The sequence below is a fragment of the Micropterus salmoides genome, unplaced genomic scaffold (genome assembly GCF_014851395.1).
Source record: "Micropterus salmoides isolate LMB-PRFRI ecotype aquatic unplaced genomic scaffold, ASM1485139v1 Ms_hic_scaffold_2, whole genome shotgun sequence".
NCBI lineage: Eukaryota > Metazoa > Chordata > Actinopteri > Centrarchiformes > Centrarchidae > Micropterus > Micropterus salmoides.
This window is the reverse complement of record NW_024041150.1, coordinates 6,642,133-6,664,663: the sequence shown is the minus strand read 5'-3', so window position 1 is coordinate 6,664,663 and position 22,531 is coordinate 6,642,133. Positions and strand designations below refer to the sequence as shown.

The 22,531-nt window shown below is 41.1% G+C and overlaps 1 protein-coding gene across 1 annotated transcript in view; it reads right to left on the bottom strand.

Moving 5' to 3' along the window:
* Positions 1-1,420: 1,420 nt before the first annotated feature.
* Positions 1,421-22,531, bottom strand: part of LOC119911344 (NLR family CARD domain-containing protein 3-like) — a 125,865-nt gene continuing 104,754 nt past the window's right edge. The window contains exons 5-9 of the mRNA XM_038730203.1: positions 16,925-17,074; positions 16,388-16,507; positions 14,599-14,834; positions 8,927-10,694; positions 1,421-2,139 (exon numbers count right to left, since the gene is read on the bottom strand). Coding sequence (XP_038586131.1) covers positions 1,923-2,139; positions 8,927-10,694; positions 14,599-14,834; positions 16,388-16,507; positions 16,925-17,074 — 2,491 coding nt within the window. The 3' untranslated portion in view covers positions 1,421-1,922. The remainder of the gene's footprint in view (positions 2,140-8,926; positions 10,695-14,598; positions 14,835-16,387; positions 16,508-16,924; positions 17,075-22,531) is intronic.

Here is a 22,531-nt window from a genome sequence, read left to right as displayed (position 1 = left end):
CATTTAAGCACGAGGCACAGCAGCATAACTTAATATTTAAATCTCGGTCGGTCAGGATCTGATGTTAATTCATGTTCCGTGTTCTTCCACACATCCAAAGGTCTCACACACAGTCCAGGTTCATCCAGTGAAACTGGAGTGAAGTCCTCCTGATAAATCCTGAGCTCCATCAGGGTGTCTAAACATTATAGAAGCTGTAAGGGTTCTCAGAAAAGAGTCAGAAAGGTTTGCATTATACATTTGAAGGTTGTCACCTGACGACTGAGACAAAAGACAACGATATTAAGGATCAACATTGTTCCTGTAAAGCTGGGGAGGTCTCTGTTCACTATTACAAACCAGATCAGTAGATTTATATTACGTTACATCCAGTAGTAAGTTAGCTAAAATTACCTAACTAACTTTATATTAGGAACAATCCAAAGCCTAATTTTTTCTGGATTTATTTTAGGTTTTGGAAAGGGAATAAATACTAGTTTCCCTTCAACCTCTCTGGGTAGCCACTGTATCTATTATAAGGGTCCCAGGAATAGCATTTGACCAGATCTTGAAAAATATAGCAAAATAAAGATAGAAAACGACTCCTTTTGCTCAGGAGTCAATGGAGCACAGCCATGAAAGTGTCGGACCGCTGTTAGAGCGAGACCTATACTGCGCTGTGATTGGCCAGCTGCGTATTCGGGGGCGTGGCTTAGAAAAAGGTCAGTAGGTCAAACAGCTGCTGACATCAAATTATTAGGTTGTAATATCAACCAGAGCATTCAGCACCGATCTGCTGTACTTCATGTTTTCATATAGTAATTAGGACTGTCCCCGACTAAGGATTTACATAGTCGAATCAGAATCGTAAGGTCATGCCTATAGTAGACTGATAGTTGGAATCATGCATTTTTTAGTGCGTGGCGATTGCGAGTGCGGGGGTTACACATGGCAGCTCCGCAGTCTCTTTTCATTCAACTTACACTATCAATTTCCAGCTAAACTGAGGCTTTTTGAAGACCCTTCTCTCTCACGCACGGTCGCGGTTCCTCGTGGGTCTATTTCAAGTAACCGGCTGTTTAAAAACAATAAATTCTTTGTGTGGTTAATCAACGGTGATAAATTATCCGAAATTCCTGTGAGGTGCGGACAACTCGGCACAACAACAGTGAAGCCGGGGCTCCGTCTCTTCAGCAAGTTCTCATCTGCCACTTCACACATCCACGCTACGCTTAAACATGCGCACTGACGCCCCAGGGTTAGGGTTACAAGTTTGAATTTATTCACGCACTTCAAAAACATTTATTGAAAGTTTTATTCTTTTTACACGTTTATTTACAACATTAAACGCTGAAATGTATATTGTAATAGGCTGTATATTAACTTATTGGGAGTAAAATGGTAGTTCTACGTAAAATCAGACATTGAGCACCCCCATATCGCCAAAACAGTATGATCCTTGTTTTGCTGCGAAGCTTCGACTGTGAGATTGACAGTCGAATCAGGCTCTGCCCATTCGAAGCATCGAATCTTCAACTATTTGGGATCAACCCTTATACTAATAATAGTTATGTGTCTACACGTCATCTAAAAGTGTAGTCCTGTGAGGACAGGTGTAATTGGGGCTGAAAGCTATTTGAGACAAATTTTACTGTCTTTTCTCACAGGGACTTATGATGAAACGTTCACCTCATCTAGCTGAGGGATGAAATGATCTCTTGTTTACAGGCAAAAGGCCGCCAGCAAAAAAAGTGTATTTCTGTAATTACACAACTTAAGTCATGTGACATACCTAACATACTTATTTTAACCCAAGCAATAATCTTCCACTAAACCTAACAATAACCAATACTTTAAGAGGTTCAAAGTGAACTACCGAGTGTTTCTTGTTGTAATAAGATTTTAAATGTGGAGCTCAACATTGCTCTGCCACAGTCAATGGACTAAACCACTAAAGGAAAAAAAAAAGAATAAAAAACACCTGACCTCAGAGTCTCCAGTCTACAGTGTGGACTCTCCAGTCCAGCAGACAACAGCTTCACTCCCGAATCCTGCAGCTTGTTGTTACTCAGGTAGAGCTCTCTCAGATGGGAGGGGTTGGACTTCAGAGCTGAGGCCACAACTTCACAGTGAGTCTCTGAGAGTCCACAGCCAGAAAGTCTGTGATGACAGAAATATAAAACTTAAAGTATAATAACATCTGACACTTAAACATTTCTTTTTAATCACAAAGCACATTAACATGAGCGGCTGCGGCTCAGCTGGTCAGCCACTGATCACAAGGTTTGATACTTGAGCTCCTCCTGTCCACATGTTGACGAGTCCTTGAGCAACATAATGAACTGCAAACTGCAGTTTCAAACAAAAGTGTCTGCCAAATCATGACTGTTACGTAAACAATATATATGACAGCATATTTGATTGCAGGGGGCTGTGATTTGTATTAGTTAAACTTTATTTTAACATAATGTTCAATTACCTGTAAAATCCCTGTTGTAACTGTTCTCCACTGTATTTCCCTCAGTCTGGCGCTTGTCTGTGTATTTTGTTATCTTATGTCACTCCATCTGCTTTTCATCTCTCATTGAATTAATTTAATGGCTCCTGTTGCATTCATATTATAATTAGTACTAAAGGTAGTATAATTATAATTTCATAATAGTTTAGCTAATAGTTTTGAGCTCTAATTCTGGCAGAATGAACCTGGAGGCGTCCCAGCAGCTGACTGTGTAATGAGCTGCTGTCTGAGGAAACCAGCTGATAAATACACAAAGACTGTGGTTGCAAGTTTAATAAGAACCACAGTTTAAATGTGTGCTGTGTTTCCTCTGCGTGTCTTGACTTTAATGTGACTGATGTGAAATGTTGCAGAAAGGAAACACACTGACATCTTAAGGTGACCAGATGGAAAAGGAGAACAATGGGAAAAAGCTTTAGAACGCTCTCTAACAGTGAACATCACTAAAGTAGTGTTCCAGTTTATAGACCAGTCCATTAAATCCTACCAGAGAGACAGAGCTTCCTTACCGTTTCTAAATCAAACTCAGTTCTAAATCAAACTCAGTTCTAATGTAGCTAAACACACGAAGAGACATTCATTGATGGAACTAAACAATGTAAAGTCACACCTTTTAATGACGATGGAGAGGGGGGTGTTCTGTTTGGTCTTTAAGAGGGAGGATGGCCTCCCTTCACATCCTCTCAAATCAAACAATAATTAGAGATATTGTATGTGAAAATGGACAGAACAGTCCTTCATATGAAAAAGCTCAGAAACTGCTGAGACTAGAATAGCAAAGTCTAAATGAAGCTATAATTCACAACCTTCAAGTGATGTTAGTTCCAGCAGATCAGATACGACATGTATGTATGTCTGTATATAAGAAAAAAACTATAAACAGACTCAGTATAGAAACAGAGTGCAGACACTGGATCACTGGAAGCTCAAGTAGGAGCTGAACATCACCTCCATCACCAGCGGCGTCGTTAGCCCTGGGCATACTCGCTTAACTAACGTTAAGGGGCGCAGGCGAGAGTGAGATTATTGTTATTATTTATTCTCCTGCAAATTAGCCAGAGAATAAGATGATCCAGCTGTTAACTTGTGTGGATTTGTGGCGAGGTTAATCACCTGATAGGCAGAGGAGGCATTATACATGTTTCATTTCAAAATCTATGTTTTGTCCCCCCTTCTTTCCTAATGCAAAGTTTTATTTCGCATTGCTTCCTGGCTCAGGCGATTTCGGAACTGGCTCATATAGGAGGCGGTTTACTAAGTGAAGTTCAGCCTGCCAAAGACAATGATGGTGCACTTCTACACCGCCATCATTGAGTCCATCCTCACCTCCTCCATCACCATCTGGTACGCTGCTGCCACTGCCAGGGACAAGGGCAGGCTGCAGCACATCATTCACTCTGCAGAGAAGGTGATTGGCTGCAATCTTCCATCTCTTCTGGACCTGTACTCCTCCAGGACTCTGAGGCGAGCAGGAAAGATTGCAGCTGACTCCTCCCACCCCGGACACAAACTGTTTCAGACTCTCCCCTCTGGCAGGAGGCTGCGGTTCATCAGGATCAAAACCTCTCGCCACAAACAGCTTCTTCCTATCTGCAGCCTCATCAACAAGGCCCGGGTTTCCCCCACTGACACAAATATTACTTCATTTCGTATCATGCACAAACCTGTAATTTTGCACATATTTGTTGTCAATTGTTTTTGTTGTCAAGTTTTTTGTTGTCATATTTGTTGTCAAGTTTTCCTGCAGGATAAATCCAGCGGACGTGGCCTCCTCAGGGATCAGGGCCCGAGCCATTTCTGAGGAATGAAGTGTGGACATCTGGTCCTTCATTTCTTATGCAGCCAGAAGAGGATTGGCCCGTCAACCCAGACAACTTGCAAGAACTGCCGGATGGAGACCCTGAGGTTAAGGTATCAGCTGCTATTGAAGTGTGTGCAGCCCAAGGTGAAGACGACCCGTGACATGTTTGATCAATCGCACCTCATCTTGGACACGTCTCACAAGAGTGATTGGCTGGATCCTAAGGCTCAAGGGTTTGCTCATGAGTCTCAGGAAAAGGAAAGAAGATACTGCATGTCCTGCTCAGTCTGCGTCAGATACAATTCAGAAGGAAGGTGCGGTCCACAGTGAGCCGCACAACTTCAAAAACAAGCTCTGTCGTGATTATCTCTCAGTGGGAGAGATCAAGGAAGCCGAGATGCAGGTAATAAAATTCTGTCAGAAGAAGATTCTCAGAAGAGTTCTCAAGCCTCCAAAGGGGAGAGTGTGTGAAAAGAGACATATACAAGCTGAATCCTGTACTGGATGATGGTGGATATTGAGAGTTGGAGGACGACTTAGTAAGGCTGTCATGTCCGAAGAGTCCAAGCATCCTGCCATGCTAACTAAAGATCTTCATATTACTGACCTCATTCTGCGACACATTCATCAAGAGGTTCGGTCATGGAGGCAAGAATCACATGTTGTCCAGATTATATCAGAGATACTGGATCCCTGGTGCTAGTGTTTCCATAAGGAAGATCTTGTCGATGTGTGGTCTGTCGTCGGCTATACGGAGCTGCAGGCCAACAATAAATGGCACACTTGTCTGAAGACAGTTTCTTCAGAGGTACCTCCATTCAGTTTTGTTGGAGTGGACTATTTTGGTCCATTTGAAGTCAATCGTGGGAGAATCCTTGTGAAGAGATCCAGAGTCATTTTCACATGTTTGGCAATAAGAGCAGTACACATTGAAGTGGCTTCATCATTGGGCACAGACTCTTTCATTAACGCCTTCAGATGTTTCATAGCGAGACGAGGACAGGTTCAAGAGTTACGCTCAGACAACGGCACCAACTTTGTCGGAGCAGAGCGTGAGCCGAGAAGAGCCATTGAAGGATGGAACCTTGAGAAGATCAATGATGCTCTGACTTTAAAACGGGATCAAGTCTTCAACCCTCCAAGTAGATGCAGCATGGCAGAGGTTGATTCGCTCCATCAGGAAAATCCTCAACTCCACTTTGAGGACACAAAGTCTGGATGAAGAAGGACTCCACACAGTGCTTTGTGAAGTGGAATCAATTCTCAACAGTAGACCTATCACTAAAGAATCCACAGATCCAAATGACTTAGAAGCATTGACACCTAACCATCTTCTTCTTAAGGCCAAACCATGCTTACCACCCGGCCTGTTTCGGAAGGACATCTACAGTATGCACGCCGGAGATGGAAGCAGGTTCAGTACATGTCCGATCTGTTTTGGAAAAGATGGACGAAGGAGTCCCTACCCCAACTACAAGAACGTCAGAAATGGACAAGAGTCAAGCGCAACTTCATCCCTGGAGACGATGATGGAGATGATGATCCCCAAAAGATAGCTAAGTACTGTTCTACTTTTTATAAAAAAAAATTGTATACATCTCAGTATAATGAGGTAGCAGCTAACACCTTTTTAGGATACCTCACTAAAACAAAATCAATATTGAATGAAAGATTTTTGTGATAACCCAATAACTGCAGATGAAGTTCTGTATGCCATTCACCGTCTAAAAGTTAACAAATCTCCAGGTGTTGATGGCTTTACCGCTGAATTTTATATTGCTTTTGCAGACAAAATCTTGCTCCCTTCCTTCACCGTGTATACACAGAAAGCATTGAAAACCAAACGCTCCCCCCACTCTATCTCAAGGACTTCAAAGCATAGGAAAGACCCACTGTGCATTGACAACTGGCGACCAATCTGCCTTCTTAATAATGACTACAAAATCCTAGCTCTAGTTTTTGCCAAAAGATTAAAAGCTGTTTTGGACCAAATTATTGATGAAAACCAAACCGGGTTTATGAGGCATAGACATATATCTAATAACATCAGACTTGTGTTGGACCTCATTGATTACGCTGATGGCTATATACGGTTTTTAGATTTCTGCAAGGCTTTTGACACAGTCGAACATCTATCTTTCTCTTACAGGCCTTAGATAAATTTTGCTTTGGCACTTACTTTTGTGCAGCCATTAAAACCATGTATAAGAATGCAAATTGCTCACAATAGTTGGAAAAGAAATAATACTTAGTCAACTAGCTGATGATACCACTTTATTTTTTAAAGGATGCCTCACAGTTTTCAGTTGCTATCGATACAATTAAGACATTCACTAAAGCCTCTGGTCTTCTCTGGGCCTCTGGGGCGGCCGTGGCTCAGGAGGTAGAGCGGGTTGGCTGTTAATCGAAAGGTCGGCGGTCTGGCTCCCCCTGGTTGCATGTCGAAGTGTCCTTGGGCAAGATACTGAACCCCGAATTGCCCCTGGTGGCTGTTCCAGTGTATGAGTGTGTGTGAATGTTAGTTTCTGTTTGCACACTTAGGCTCAGTGTATGAATGTGTTTGACTGGTGAATGCAGATGTAGTGTAAAAGCGCTTTGAGTGGTCGCAATACAGAGCATTTACATTTTTTAAACATCAGTAAGTGTGAGCTGCTCGCCCTCAAAAGTTGCAACGTTACGTCTATCTCTACCATTCCAGTGAAAGAGTCCGTCACCTACCTTGGAATTTTTTAATCAACAAAAACAACAACACCAGATGCTCTTTGAATTTCAACCCAGTGGTGGGAAAGGTACAAAAAAAAAAAAAATGGGTTCAAAGAGACTTATCTCTTGAAGGAAGAATTTAGCTTACCAAAGCTGAGGGCATATCTCATCTTACTTATGCAGCCTTATCTCTAGATGTCAACAAACGGACCTCTACGGTCATCGATAACCTGCTATACAACTTTGTATGGACAAATAGAACCCACTATGTTAGAAAATCAGTATTAATGAACTCTTATGTAAATGGTCTAAACTTTCTTGATTTCTCCACCCTCAACAACACCTTTAAGATAAATTGGATAAAACAGTTTTTAAAAAATCCTAACTCAATCTGGAATTTTATTCCGAACTACCTGTTTTCAAAGCTTGGAGGTCTTCAGTTCCTCCTACTTTGCAGCTACAATGTTGAAAAAATCCCCTTAAAGTTATCAAATTTTCACAAACAATTGCTCCTTTCCTGGTCCTTAGTTTATAAATACAACTTTTCCCTGCACAAATACTACATCTGGAACAACAGAGACATTCTGTCTAAACACAAATCATTGTTCTTGGAAAACTGGTTTATCCATGGAATTTATCTGGTAATACAGCTCCTCAGTTCTAGTGGTGAATTATTGTCATACTCCGAACTTCTAGACAAGTCTGGTATTCCTATACCGCCAAAGGAATACGTCTTAGTTTTTGATGCAATCCCTTGTGGTGCTCTAATGCTTCTTAAAAATGATATAGTATCCATACCAACTTTTTTGCCACTGGATCCTTATATGTCGACTGATGGCCAGATCTGCTTCTCCTCTAATTTGAGAAACATTAACCGATCTATACGTTCTCTGTTTCAAAAAGAAATAGTCTCTGTTCCAAATGTTGTTCCTTATTGGAATAACCTCACTCCAAATCTGGACTGGGAAAGAATTTGGTGCCTGCCTTCCAAATATCTAATTTTAAATAAGGTTAAGGAAGTATCTTTTATAATGCTGCATCGCTTTTATCCCTGCAAGGTATTTCTACGACGATATAAAAAGGACATTGATGTGGACTGCTCATTTTGTCAAATGGCTGAAGAAGACTTGCATCATTTATTTTGGTCTTGTCCTCACTCCTGCACCTTTTGGCAAGACATTTGTACATTTATCTCCCAATATATTGACTCTGAATTCTTACTTTCCTATGACAATGTATTGGTTTTTTTTAACATACCCTTCTATAAAGGCAAATTACTTCATCATCATCAACTTGATATTATTGCTGGCAAAATCACATATTCACAAATCTAAGTTCTCCAACCACAAAACTCCCTTTGCCATTTTTGAAAACGAAGTCAGACAGTACGTCAAGACAATCCTATAGTCTAAAAACAGGAAAGCTATCAAGACCTTGCATCTATTTACTCTGTTTAACATCTTTCAGTGCTGATTTGTGATCCCCTTTGTTTTATTATCATTAGAAAAATATATTTTTATTTTTTTTGTGTTTGTGTGTATTTCGGTCAGCCCTATGCTTCTCTGCTTTATATGTTCAACATATTGTTTGTGAATAAAAGCGTTAATAAATCTGAGTAGAGAACTTGGTCATAGTTTGCAGCAGTATTATTTTTCTAATTATTTTTTATTTTATATAATTTAATATGTGTAATTTGAAAGTTTGTTTAAAAATTGTAAACTAATTTTGATGTTTACAAAAGTTCATAATAACCCCTAATGATAGTAGATGCTTCTTTGACTTGACAGCTATGAACCCAAAACATTCTGTAGACTTTTGTAGTGTAACACATGTAGAATTATTTCAATACGCTAGCTTGCTTGCTGTAATACTGATGCTTCAGCTTTACCCTGCTTTACATTGCTGATAATCACATCTGGACTTACCGAGCCTTTCTGCAGTTCCTCACAGCTGGAATCAGTCTCAGTCGTCCCTCCACTGACGTGTTGTACGTCTTGAGGTCCAACTCATCCAGAACCTCCTCGGACATCTGCAGCATGTAGGCCAGAGCTGAGCAGTGGATCACAGAGAGTTCCTTCTCTGATCTGTTCTCTGACTTCAGGAACTCTTGGATCTCCTGATGTACTGAGTGGTCGTTCATCTCCATCAGACAGTGGAAGATGTTGATGCTTCTGTCAGGAGAGATCTCATCACTGTTCATCTCCTTCAGGTTGTTGATGGCTCTCTGGATGATTTCTGGACTGTTGTCTGTCTGACCCAGCAGGCCTCCTAAGAGTCTCTGGTTGGACTCCAGAGAGAGGCCATGAAGGAAGCGAACAAACAGGTCCAGGTGGCCATTTTCACTTTGGAGAGATTTCTCCATGGAACTCCTCAGGAAGTCCTCCAGTCTCTCTGTGTTCCTGCTGGTGAAACAGTGGAACATGTAGACTGCAGCCAGAAACTCCTGAACGCTCAGATGAACAAAGCAGTAGACGGTTTTCTGGAAGATCACACTCTCTCTTTTGAAGATCTCTGTACAAACTCCTGAGTACACCGAGGCCTCTGTGACATCAAGACCACACTGCTCCAGGTCTTCTTGGTAGAACATGATGTTTCCTTTCTCCAGCTGTTCAAACGCCAGCCTCCCCAGCTTCAGTAGAACCTTCCTGTCAGCCTTTGTCAGCTCCTGTGGACTCGTCTCATGTCCCTCATCGTACTTCTGCTTCTTCCTCTTTATCTGAACCAGCAGGAAGTGTGAGTACAGGTCAGTCAGGGTCTTGGGCAGCTCTCCTCTCTGCTCTGTAGTCAACATGTGCTCCAGAACTGTAGCAGTGATCCAGCAGAAGACTGGGATCTGACACATGATGTGGAGGCTACTGGAGGTCTTGATGTGTGAGATGATTCTGCTGGACAGCTCTTCATCACTGACTCTCCTCCTGAAGTACTCCTCCTTCTGGGCGTCAGTGAAGCCTCGTACTTCCGTTACCCTGCCGACACACGAAGGAGGGATCTGATTGGCCGCCGCAGGTCTGGAAGTTATCCAGACGAGAGCCGAGGGAAGCAGATTCCCCTCGATGAGGTTTGTCAGCAGCAGGTTGACTGATGACTTCTGTGTGACATCAGACACAACCTCACTGTTGTGGAAATCCAATGAAAGTCTGCTTTCATCCAGGCCGTGAAAGATGAACAACAGTTTCCAGACGGCGAGCTTCTCTGCTGGGACCTTCTGTAATGTTGGATGGAAAACATGGAGCAGCGTGAGGAGACTGTGCCGCTCATCTTTGATCAAGTTCAGCTCCCTGAACGAGAGCAGAACCAGCAGACTGACATCTTGGTTTTCCGAGCCCTCTGCCCAGTCCAGAGTGAACTTCTGCACCGAGAAGGTTTTTCCAACGCCAGCGACGCCGTTGGTCAGAACCACTCTGATGGCTCTCTGTTGGCCAGGTAAGGCTTTAAAGATGTCCTGGCACCTGATTGGAGCGTCATGGAGGGTCTTCTTCTTGGAAGCTGTCTCAAGCTGCCTCACCTCATGCTGGGTATTAACCTCTTCACTCTGTCCCTCTGTGATGTAGAGCTCAGTGTAGATCCTGTTGAGGAGGGTTCCACTTCCTGTTTCATCACTTCCTGTTTCATCACTTCCTTCAGTCACACGTTCACATCTCCTCCTCAGACTGATCTTATGTTCATCTAAAACCTCCTGCAGACCACCGCTCACTAAAGAAGAGAAGAAAGTTGAGACAAAGAAGTTGTTAAAGTTCCTGATTGGTTCACTTTTTGGGGTCATTTTATAATCAGTAGCTTGTTTTTACTTTTTTGGACAATGCAGATTTATTTCATCTATATTTCAGTTGCATTGCATGTTTTGTTATTGTGCAAATAAATGGTGGGACAAAAATCAGCCATTTCAAAAATCCAGTGTAAATGACACCACAGGTGGGTTCAAGTATTTAACCAATACTCAGGTTGCCAACAACCTCATATCTATTGTTGACATAATTGTCAACTACGGTTGAAGTGGGGAAAAAGCTGCTGGTACTCCTCATTCAGATGTTTGAATGTGTGTCGGCCGCTACCAGAGCTAACGTTCACTATAATTTCAGATAAGAGTATACTATATAGCTTACCACTTATATAATATTAATTCCAGTTGGACAAAACAGGAGATTCATTTTTATAATTTTAATTCATTAAATTCTTCAGTAAGAGTCTCTAATGCTGTTTAATGCTAAGTACTAACTCCTCAATAATAACTTATTGCAATACAACTGGAGCCCGACCAATTTATCAGCGGCCGATATGAGCTAATGGCATTTAATCTGCATCGGCCGTTTATAACGACAGAGATATGACGATTAAAAAAGAAACATTTACTCATTTGGCAGACGTTTTTATCCAAAGCGACTTACATTTGAGGAACAACAATCAAGCATCAACTACAGATCTACAACTGACAAAACATACTAGTAAGAGCTCACAGTACACATCACATCAATGGGGTAGATACCTAGGGAGGGAAGTAAGAGTTAACAAAAAGTGCAATCAAAACAAGATCATTGAACGGGGACAGAAGAAGAAGAGCACAGGAAGTGCGTGTTAGAGGTTAGGAGTTAGAGGTGTTATCAGAGGAAGTGTAACAGAGTCAGATCCTTCACTCACGTCATGGGTGTTGCATAGTTTGCCCACCAGAGGGCGACCAGCTGTAGCTCCCCTGTTAACTACACTGCCTCACCACAAAAACCACAGAAGAAAACAGTCAGCTGACTGCAGTCTACCAGAGCACGTTGAAACAGGCAGAGGGCTGTGTAAATAATTATAATAAGAACAGACCCAGTCACTTCTCTCCTGGAAACATTCATGACTTGCTAACCCTCCCGTTTTTCACTGCACTCTCCCGACTTCCTCCCGGCTCACAGCAGTTTAATAGTGTTGGAAGCTACGCTGCTCTGTGAAAAAAAAAAAACATTGAAATCACCCTTTATAGTATTTTCACAAAAGGAATAAAAGGTTTCACAGATCTGAAGCTGTTTAAAAGAAACTTTAGCCTCTCTTGGACAATCTAGTCCAGATTTGAGAGCTCTGGGTATGGTGGTTTTGGATCTGGACCTGGTCTAATGTGGTCTACACATAGAGAAAAAGCTGTTCTTTCATTTTCATAAATAAAATAAAGTGTTTTCAAATCTAAAAAAGTGTTTCAGACAGCGTTAAGGCTTTGCCTGAAATGCCTAACAGCTTTCACAGCAGTAAGAGGTGCAAAAAATGGAGAATCAGTCGCTCAGCAATGCAAGTTAACTTTCCCCTTAAGTGCCGAATCAGAAGCTGTAGTTTCTGGTGTATTCTAAATATATCTGCCAGCCGCCTGTCTGCAGTTAGTCGGCGTGTCTGAAATGATTAAACCAGAGCAGACAGGGGATTAAACGTGAGCTGAACAAGAATCTAACACGGCTTCCTGTAGCTCCTCTTTTTGTGACGTTGTAGATGTGAAACGCTGTAGTCTGAGCCGTAACGGCTCTGGTTGTTGTTATAACGTTAGTTAAATGAAATCTCAAAGCTGCAGGTCCTCGTTGTAGAGAGTCATGTTGTGTTAGATGCATTCAACAGCAGCGCACTGTATCATAGACAGCATGATTTATCCCGATGGTGGTTGAATGCTTTCTCGTAGCCTTGGTTAGTATTAAAGAGTGCTGGTAAAGGGATGAACTAGATGTGAATGTGCTACATTGAAATTATGTCAGATTATGTGTAAAGTGAAACACACATGCTTTTTCTCTCTCTGTTTACAGACGGCTGAAAAAGTTGAAACTTCCAGCAACAAATATTTATTGATGTGCAACTGTTCACTTATTGAGACAGTAATCTATTTTATTTACATAATCCATTTAGGAAAAGGTTTTATAGCCCACATACATACCAGCTTTCAATACCGGCCTGTTTTAAGTGTAGTTTATACAGTAAAGCCATGGTTCAGATTACGGGGGTCTGACCCTCCTAGTTAAGGCTTGGACCCCCCAAAAGAGGCAAAACCCAACAGTTCAGGGGGGTCTTTCTTACCTGTCATTGAAAATATTACAATATACTTCCCGTACTCATGCCTTATATTCAAGAATCGATTTCCCCTAAAACGGACCGTACCATTTCCTAACATTGACGTTAGTTGAACGTCTGTCGGCTCCAGTCTGGTTCCTCACACGCTAATGGAGACGCAGCGGTTTAATGTCAGTTAACTATCTAGCTGCTTTAATACACTTATCTTTCCTACCTTCAGAGATGCGTAATTAGCATTTCTTTTACTCAAAATGATCTATCTGTTGTTAGCTAGCTGAGAGCCCGTCATTTCATTATAACTATGTAATTTCATATTTTATGTAATTGTCAGCTAACACTGGTGTTTAGGCTTGAACAGTGAAATTGGGGATTAGTCATTGTAGAGATATATTTTAAAGTGTTTTGTGAGTCCTTTCACAATAAACATGGTCTTTGTTTTAACTCTTCCCAATTCCCCAACAGCAGTGTTTGTCAGAATTCTGCTTTGTTGGACGCAGATTACATCATTCACAGTCAACATGAGCAAGAGGGAAGGAGATATTTGCTACAAACGAGTACTTTAAACTTGATGAGAATGATAAAAATTAGGAATTCGAGATGATAATTCAGACTGTATTTTACACTGTGTGGGTCTGTTTTGAGCGGTCACGATGGTCTGCTGATGTGACTTTCTGGCAGTTTTGCTGTAGAATTCTTGGTGACCTCTGACTACAGAAGTTGGTGTGTGTTATTGGGGCACCCATGAACTGGTGTCAGGAATTTGATTTATCATCATCTACAGACGGATGACAAATAGGCAAGGATATTGTAAACATTGTAAGATTTAGTTGACTGAAGCCCGCGCCTCTGCTGTACTGGGTTTTCTTTTGGACCTGGAAAAAAAAGTTGGTTGTCACTGTATAATTCGCACACTGAGTGAAGGGGTCTGCTGTCCAAATCATTCTTAAAATCTCAATATCGGCTCATAAATCGGCTCTTTTTCACTTTAATATCGGCATTGGTCCCCAAAAACCCATATCGGTCGGGCTCTAAATACGTCTCTGAATGAGATCAACATTTCTGAAGTTTCCTGTAGAACATTCAACAACTTTGTCCAACCACATCCAGTCGGTTCACTAAAAGTTTACGAGCATCTTTCTGCAGACGGCTGCATGAAAGGCACCAAAGCTTGGAAACCTCAGAAACTTCCATGCCCTGCCTACAATAGCCAATGAGTGTCCACATAGTCAGGAAGTGCCACTCCCCTTTCTTGGTGTATACATCGAGCCACCCAATGTGCTTCACACACACATATTACGCAACAGTTAAAAAAATAAACAAGAATATTTTTATCACAGACATAATTATATACTGTCGAATTTAAAACGCCCTGCACAGCGTCGGAATACTTTAAGCCCTACACATCTTAAACTAAACGCAGCTCTTGAAGCAGTTCAGCTTATTTGATGAAGCTGATGTACCTGCATGGTTCTTGTCATTTCTGGGTTGAATGTTCTTATTGTAAGTCTCTAAATAAACGTAATGTAATGAAATGTAGCAGGTTCCATGTTTAAGATGTACAGATGTCCAGTCTTACTTTGTACAGAGCTGCTCTGACTGGCTGTCTGCAGTCTAGTTCTGGTTCTGGATCTTTTTCCACACTGGGGACAGGAGGAGTGTCCCGATGAAGCAGACTGGTCCCAGTATGAGGTGATGCACCGTCTGCAGAACCAGTGTCCACAGCTGGTAGAGACTGGATCCTTCAGGACGTCCTGACACAAAGCACAGCAGGACGGCTGCTCCTCCACAGGAACAGGACTCCTCTGCCTCTCTCTGTGAAGACATTTCTTTAGTTGATCTTTGTTGAATTGTTTTAAATATTTACAGCAACGTCAACATGAGGGAAAAGATATGAAGAGTTTCTTGAAGTGTAAATTCTGAACTGGAGATTCTCAGGTGTTTTACTACAGAAATCAAATCAGATCCATCTTAGTTTGAAACTAAATCTGCACTAATAGTTCTGCATCAGGAATATAAATCTGTTAGCAGAACATTTTGTCTTCATCCTCAATGCATCATCTTCCATCAGGTCAGTTTACAGTAAAAACTGTCTCTTAGGGCGCTTTCACACCTGTAGTTCGGTTCATTTCGTCCGGACCAAGTGGAAAAAAATGATACACAGTTGCATTTTAGTTCTGGTCCGGTTCATTTTCACACTGCAGTTTTACAGACTAACCAGAGAAGTAACCATGACGTTACATAGACGTACAGGTAGCTTGTTGATTGGACAGTTTTGGCAATTTTCACCCTGCATCATCAGGACCCACGTGGGGAAATCAAACTCCAGTGACTGACAGAAGTTTATGCAGCACTTTAATGCTTCTGATCTGTATCACAAAGAGATCACGAAGTAATAATTTATTAAAAGCATGATTAGTTATATTAGACAGCAGATCGACCGCATAGCCTGTTATGAATAATAACGTAAAACAGGACATGTACAGTAATAATTCGGGGCTTATCAGCCTATAGTATACTGTGGTATCACTGTCACATTTTTTATGGACTGATGATCTGACAGGGTAAACGGAATATTACTTTCCCTATTATTTTTTTACGCGCTGACAAGTAGGCTATACCTTATGAAATGATTTTCATAAACATAGCGGCTTGTACAGATCAATTATAAGATCGCTGAACGCATTTCGCTGTCAGCAGATGGATTTTTTTAGTGGTTTAGCTTTGGAAATAATGCTCAGATCACATCTCTCCTACTGAGACCTCCTTGAAGAGGTTTGATCTGCTTTTGGTGCGCACCTGAGTGCGATTGCTGCGTTCACATCTGCCCAAACGGACAGCACCAAGGGGGAAAACGAACTTTGGTCTGGAGGATACTCTTTGGACCAGTCACTCTTCATAGACAGACAGCTGGCTCCTGCAGACTCTGCTCTCTGTCTGTTGGAGTAAATTCTGCAAACACCAGGATGTTTCATAGAACATGAATCATTGATAAATTCTCTGATGAAATCCATTTAGGAAGCTCTAAACACACAAACTGCTGCTGCTGTTGATAAATAGGAGGTTTATAAGTTTCTATTAGTCCTCTTAGAAAGCTTTTACGGATATATTTTCTCTCTTTTTTGTAACGTGTGGTTTACAGTCTTTGCATTTTTAAAAGCACACTGTAACACGGTTTATGAAAAGTGCTCTATCAATAAAGGTTATTATCATTATCATCGGATTACAGCTTTTCTAGGTGACTGACACAGATATTAAGAGGAAGAGGAAGGAGAGGAAGTAGGACTGTTGATATATAAACACAAAGTCAACAGAAAACATGGCAGAGTTGATTGAAAATATAAATGAGTTAGCAGCAGTTCTCTTACTTTGTGTCTGAGGGTCCAGGTTCTTTACTGAAGTCTGGAGGATACTCTTTGGACCAGTCACTCCTCATAGACAGACAGATGGATCCTGCAGACTCTGCTCTCTTTCTGCTGGACTGAACTCTGCAAACACAAGATGTTTTTATTCATATCACATGGATCCTGATAAATTCTCTGATGAAAGTCATTCAGGAAGCTCTAAACACACAAACTACTGCTGAGGTTTAAATGTTGTATTAGCCCTTTTAGAAAGCCTTTCCAAATTTCTTTTCTTTTAACTGTAATTTCTTAAATGTTTTCTTGCTTTTATCGTGTTTTATTGCATTTTTAAAAGCACACTGTAACACGGTTTATGAAAAGTGCTCTATAAATAAAGGTTATTATCCTTATCATCGGATTACAGCTTTTCTAGGTGACTGACAGATACTAAGAGGAAGAGGAAGGAGAGGAAGTAGGACTGTTGATATATAAACACAAAGTCAACAGAAAACATGGCAGAGTTGATTGAAAATATAAATGAGTTAGCAGCAGTTCTCTTACTTTGTGTCTGAGGGTCCAGGTTCTTTACTGATGTCTGGAGGATACTCTTTGGACCAGTCACTCCTCATAGACAGACAGCTGGATCCTGCAGACTCTGCTCTGTCCTCCTCTTCCTCCACACAAACACTCATCTTCTGGTCTGAAGTCAGTCTGAGAGGTGAAACAGTGACACTGACTGTGAGCTCAGAGCACAAGAACCTGGAAACAAGTTTGTTCAAGAGTCAGACGCAAGACTGAGAAAACAGGAAGTAACACAGAAACTAACAGCAGCCAGTCAGTACTTTGTGTCCACAGATGAATCCAAGTGTTGAGTTCACAGAAATTCTTTTCGTTGAGGTCTTAAACCCTTTGGTTAATTAAGGCGTCACTTACAGGTGATGAATATTGCTGCCTTGTTAATATACTGTCCTCCTCAAGGTTAAAGACTGTGACTTAAACAGAATGTTTACCCAGAGCACAGTAATATATTCATCCCATTTGCTTAGTATCTTTGGGTAGTTTTCTTTCAGTCTATTTTAATTTCCTTCCCGTTAATAAATGCCTTATTAATGTCTCCTCTCTTTCCTGCTGCCTCCACAGCTGGCCATAAACACGTCATCTGAAGTCCGGTCCTCTTTGAAGTGGAGCCGGTTGTTCTTAAGGTAGTAATTCTTCTTAGATCCTCTCCACAACACATCTCTGGCCGTTCGTGAAGGGAACCTGATGTTCACTGGTCGCACTGAGTGACTGGATCCTTCATCTTTGGATCTATCTATTGCCTTTACTCGGACTCAGAGACAGGTAGCATTGCACTGGTGATCATCCTCTTATCTTTCAGGAACACCAAGAAGGCGGAGGTTATAACGTCAGCTGTAACGATCAACTTCAGTGACTTTAAGCTCTGTGACTTGTTTTCTGAAGTTGCTCACATTTGTCTCTGAGAGCCATGTTCTGTTTTATCTTGGCGAGCGCAGCAGTGAATCTCTCTTATGTTTCGTTTTACTTTTCTGCAAAGTGCAGATCTTCCAGCCTAAGGAGCTCCTCTTCGCCTGAGTTTTCCATCATTGGATTTTGTTGTTAGCATAAGCTAACTTACTCAACGTTAGTTCTAAATTTAGTACTCATGGTGTGAACAACGGTGAATAATTAAAGGGAAAGGTCTCCTTCAAAGATATCTATCAACTTTGGCAACGACTGGATCATTTAAAAAGCATTTGTGCAGTAATTCCCACATTTCCTTCATCGTCGACATGCCGCCATCTTAAGTCGGACTTGAGGAAAAACTAGTTTGTTCAAAGAAGACGCAAAACTGAGAGAACAGGAAGTAACAGACACACTAACAGCAGCCAGTCAGGACTTTGTGTCCACAGATGAATCCAAGTGTTGAGTTCACTCTAAAGTTTCTTTCCTCTACAGTCCGCAGGGAGAAAACTGACTCAGAGACTTTGACAGTAACATAATTTAAAGTTTGATTACCACTCACCCTGCCTCAGCCTTCTGCTTTCCTCTTCTGTCAACTCAAAATGGAGTCTGAACTGACTGAACTGTTTCAGCTTCAGGCTGCTTCCTGTTCTCTTGAGCCTGCTCACTGCCTCGCCTCTCCATTTACAGGAAGTCACGAGTCAGTGTGTGTTAGGCTACATGATGCGTTTATCAGCATCTCTCTCGGCTATAACAGATTAAATTAAAATGTATTATTTTATATAACGTTTTGGTCAAAATGTTGTTACAAAAATTAAATCTGTTTTGTTTAAGTTGCAATTAAATGCTTATCATCATCATCAGTGGTTAAAAAACAAACTTAGAGCAAAACTGAGTTTTATTAAATCAGAGTTTCATTATAACGTGTCTGCAGCAGTGATGGACAAGTTACTCAGAAATTGTAATACATTACTAGTTACTTATTACTGGGAGATAAAAGAAACTAGTTACGTCACTATATTACTTTCCAGTGGTTCCCACAGAATGACGGGGGGGGGGGGGGGTTCAAACTTATAGGCTAATTATGGGAAACACTGCTTTCACTACCGCCCAAACAAACTTCTCTCCCGACTTCATATTCATAACAGCAGCAGGGAGTTTTTTACAAAGCATATGGGTATTTTTTATAGGGCTATAATATATATTGGACTTTATAACAGCTGTGGTTCAGGAGGTAGAGCGGGTTGGCCGTTAATCGGAAGGTCGGCGGTTCAATCCCTGGCTCCCCCAGTTGCATGTCGAAGTGTCCTTGGGCAAGATACTGAACCCCGAATTGCCCCTGGTGGCTGTTCCGCCAGTATGAATGAGTGTGAATGTTAGTTTCTGTTTGAGCACTTAGGCTCAGTGTGTGAATGCATGTTAATGTTAGTATAAAAGCGCTTTGAGTGGTCGAAAAGACCTGAAAGGCGCTATACAAATACAGAGCATTTACACAACTTGGGATAAATAATAGTTAATTTATCTATATTTTAAAGTTCTATTATATAAAGAATACATCTAACTTTATGAAAAACAGGCACCTTTATTGTATTAAATATAGATAATTAACAACATGTGACACGCGGGAAATGTTAAGGACTTAGACGTAACTGTCTAAAAGTGTTTTCAGGGTATGATTGCTACTAAAATAACAATCACATATCCCATAACGGCTAGCATGACCTTCAATACTAGATGAGCAATCTATAATTTTTCACAAACCGTTTTTGAAATGATTTAAGTTGATTGATCTTAACAGGGTGGACATGTTCAAACACATTAACTGACTAAAAAATGTCAAAAGCAGATAGTCAGAGAGCTAGAAAATCACACAGCTAAATTCCCCCCACTGGTGTGATGTCACCAGGTCACCTGACGAGAGTGATTTCGGTAAAAAACAAAACAAACAAACAAAAAAAAAACAGGGTGGACAGTGGGTCGCTGCATGGGGACAAACATGAAACCTTTTTTAACAATTTTAATTAAATATTAAGAAATGCATTTGTTCTTATAAGTTTTGTCTATGAAGATTCTCAGTCATCCAGGTCATAGTTATCCAACGAAGGTTAAAATCAAGGGCAACTGGACTTGGTTGAAGATCCAGTATCTTCAACCAAGTCCAGTTGCCCTTGATTTTAACCTTCGTTGGATCTTATAAGTTTGGTTTTTTTTATCTTTAGATCAACACTGAGGACATGGCAAAATCCCATAGTACCGCTTAAACCAAAGCTTTTATAATGTAAATTAAAACAACTTAAAAGCCAATCTCATTGTAATCGTAATTAATAACAATTAACTTTATATAAAAAAAACAAAACAAAAAAAAAACAACAAAACAAATGGAACTAGTATTTGTCCAAATTTTGTCAAAATACAACATGATTTGTACTGGGGACGCAAAAGGCACCGCATAAAAAAAAAATTGACCCATATAGCCTAACGTTTCTTAATGCCACTGGCCGAAATAAAAAAATAAATAAATAAATAAAAAAAAATAAAGCAAGTAAGTCCCGACATTTGTACAGCTGAATTTTAGAGAGGGGGTTGTAGTCAATTTTGTGGTCTGGTTGCTGCGACACAGACCACTGGTCGCTGCCACTAGGGGCACTAAAGATACTGGTCACTGCCACTAGGGGCGCTAAAGATACTGGTCACTGCCACTAGGGGCGCTAAAGATACTGGTCGCTGCCACTAGGGGCGCTAAAGATACTGGTCGCTGCCACTAGGGGCGCTAAAGATACTGGTCGTTGCCACTAGGGGCGCTAAAGATACTGGTCGCTGCCACTAGGGGCGCTAAAGATACTGGTCACTGCCACTAGGGGCGCTAAAGATACTGGTCGCTGCCACTAGGGCGCTAAAGATACTGGTCACTGCCACTAGGGGCGCTAAAGATACTGGTCGCTGCCACTAGGGGCGCTAAAGATACTGGTCGCTGCCACTAGGGGCGCTAAAGATACTGGTCGCTGCCACTAGGGGCGCTAAAGATACTGGTCACTGCCACTAGGGGCGCTAAAGATACTGGTCGCTGCCACTAGGGGCGCTAAAGATACTGGTCACTGCCACTAGGGGCGCTAAAGATACTGGTCACTGCCACTAGGGGCGCTAAAGATACTGGTTGCTGCCTTGCTGCCCCACAAACCACTGGCCGCTGCCACTAGGGGCGCTAAAGATACTGGTCGCTGCCACAGTCTCTAAGCGAAGGCTCCTTTCTGTTCCTTGTCACACAAACTGTGGCTGTATTAAAAAAGGTCAGTTTCAAGTTTTTATACAGTCTATGGTTCCAAAGTAGACCTAAAGTGACCTTAGATCATTTCAATTATCTCAACTGGTAGATGATAGAGAGGAATGGATCAAAGCAATTTTCTACTGTCTCAGGCTTAAGAATGAACTTGAACAAATCTGTTTATTATTCACATTAAAAAGATAAACAGCATGACTGACAGGATGGCTGCACTTCTCCACCATCGGCCACTATCGTGCTCACAGTTTTGAACAAACAGGTTAAGGCCGTTAACATGAAACTAGAATCAGACTCTGTATTGACTGCTGCTTATTTGTTTAGCATTATTGGCTTTTTGATGCATCCTCCAATTAGCACAGCGCTACATATGATAATATGCTTGCTATGGTGTGCCGGCGGCCATCAGTGCGTAAAATAATAACACTTAAATATTATACCTATCATAAAGGGAGAAATTGCGTCTCTCCGTGAGCATTAGTCTTTGGTGGCAATTTTCACGCTAATGAAACTCAAACTTTGTTGCAATATCGCAGACATCAGGGGCAAGTAGTGGACTGCTGTGTGTGTGTTTGTGCGTGTGGGCATGAGATGACGCTGCTGCCACACTGGTCGGTGTGACGTCGCTGCCACTAGGGGCGCTGAAGATAGTGGTCGCTGCCACACTGACCATTGGTTGCAGTTGGTTATATCTACTGTAATACATCTTTATCATAATTCTTTGTTAAAATATTATGGATTATGCCTACTCTTATTGTTGCACTATATATTTCAGTTTGTGTGGTTATACCTACAGTAATAGCCTACATCTATCTATCTTTAGTCCTTGCCTATAACAAGACCTGTGTTATCACCTGTGAATGAAAGTGTGTGTGTGTGTACATCTTACTATATCACAACACTTTGTAAAATATACTCTATTATATCTTATTGATGTACTGTAGGCGTACAGTACATTGCAGTTTGTGTGGTTGTAGCCAATCAACAGTAGGCTAATACATCTATCTAGATCACAATACTTTGATAAATATAGCCTACAATATTATCGATTATGCCTATATTCTTATTGGTGCACTGTACATTGCAGTTTGTGTGGTTAACCTGCAGTAATAAATCTCTCTATCTTTGGTTCTTGCCTACAAGAAGAAGGCCAGTGTTGTCACCGATGAAGTGTGGTGACCACTTGTTGGTTGAATCCAAGCTAGACTGATTACAACAATAAGAATATAGTTAATCAAAAATTAGTAGGCTATATTTATTTATTATATATTAAGTATTATGACCTAGATGTATTTGTTACTGTAGAAAGGCTATAACCACACAAACCACAATATATAGTGCAACAATAAGAGTAGGCATAATCGATAACATAGTATATTTAACAAAGAATTATGATAAAGATGTATTACATAGTAGATACAACCAACCGC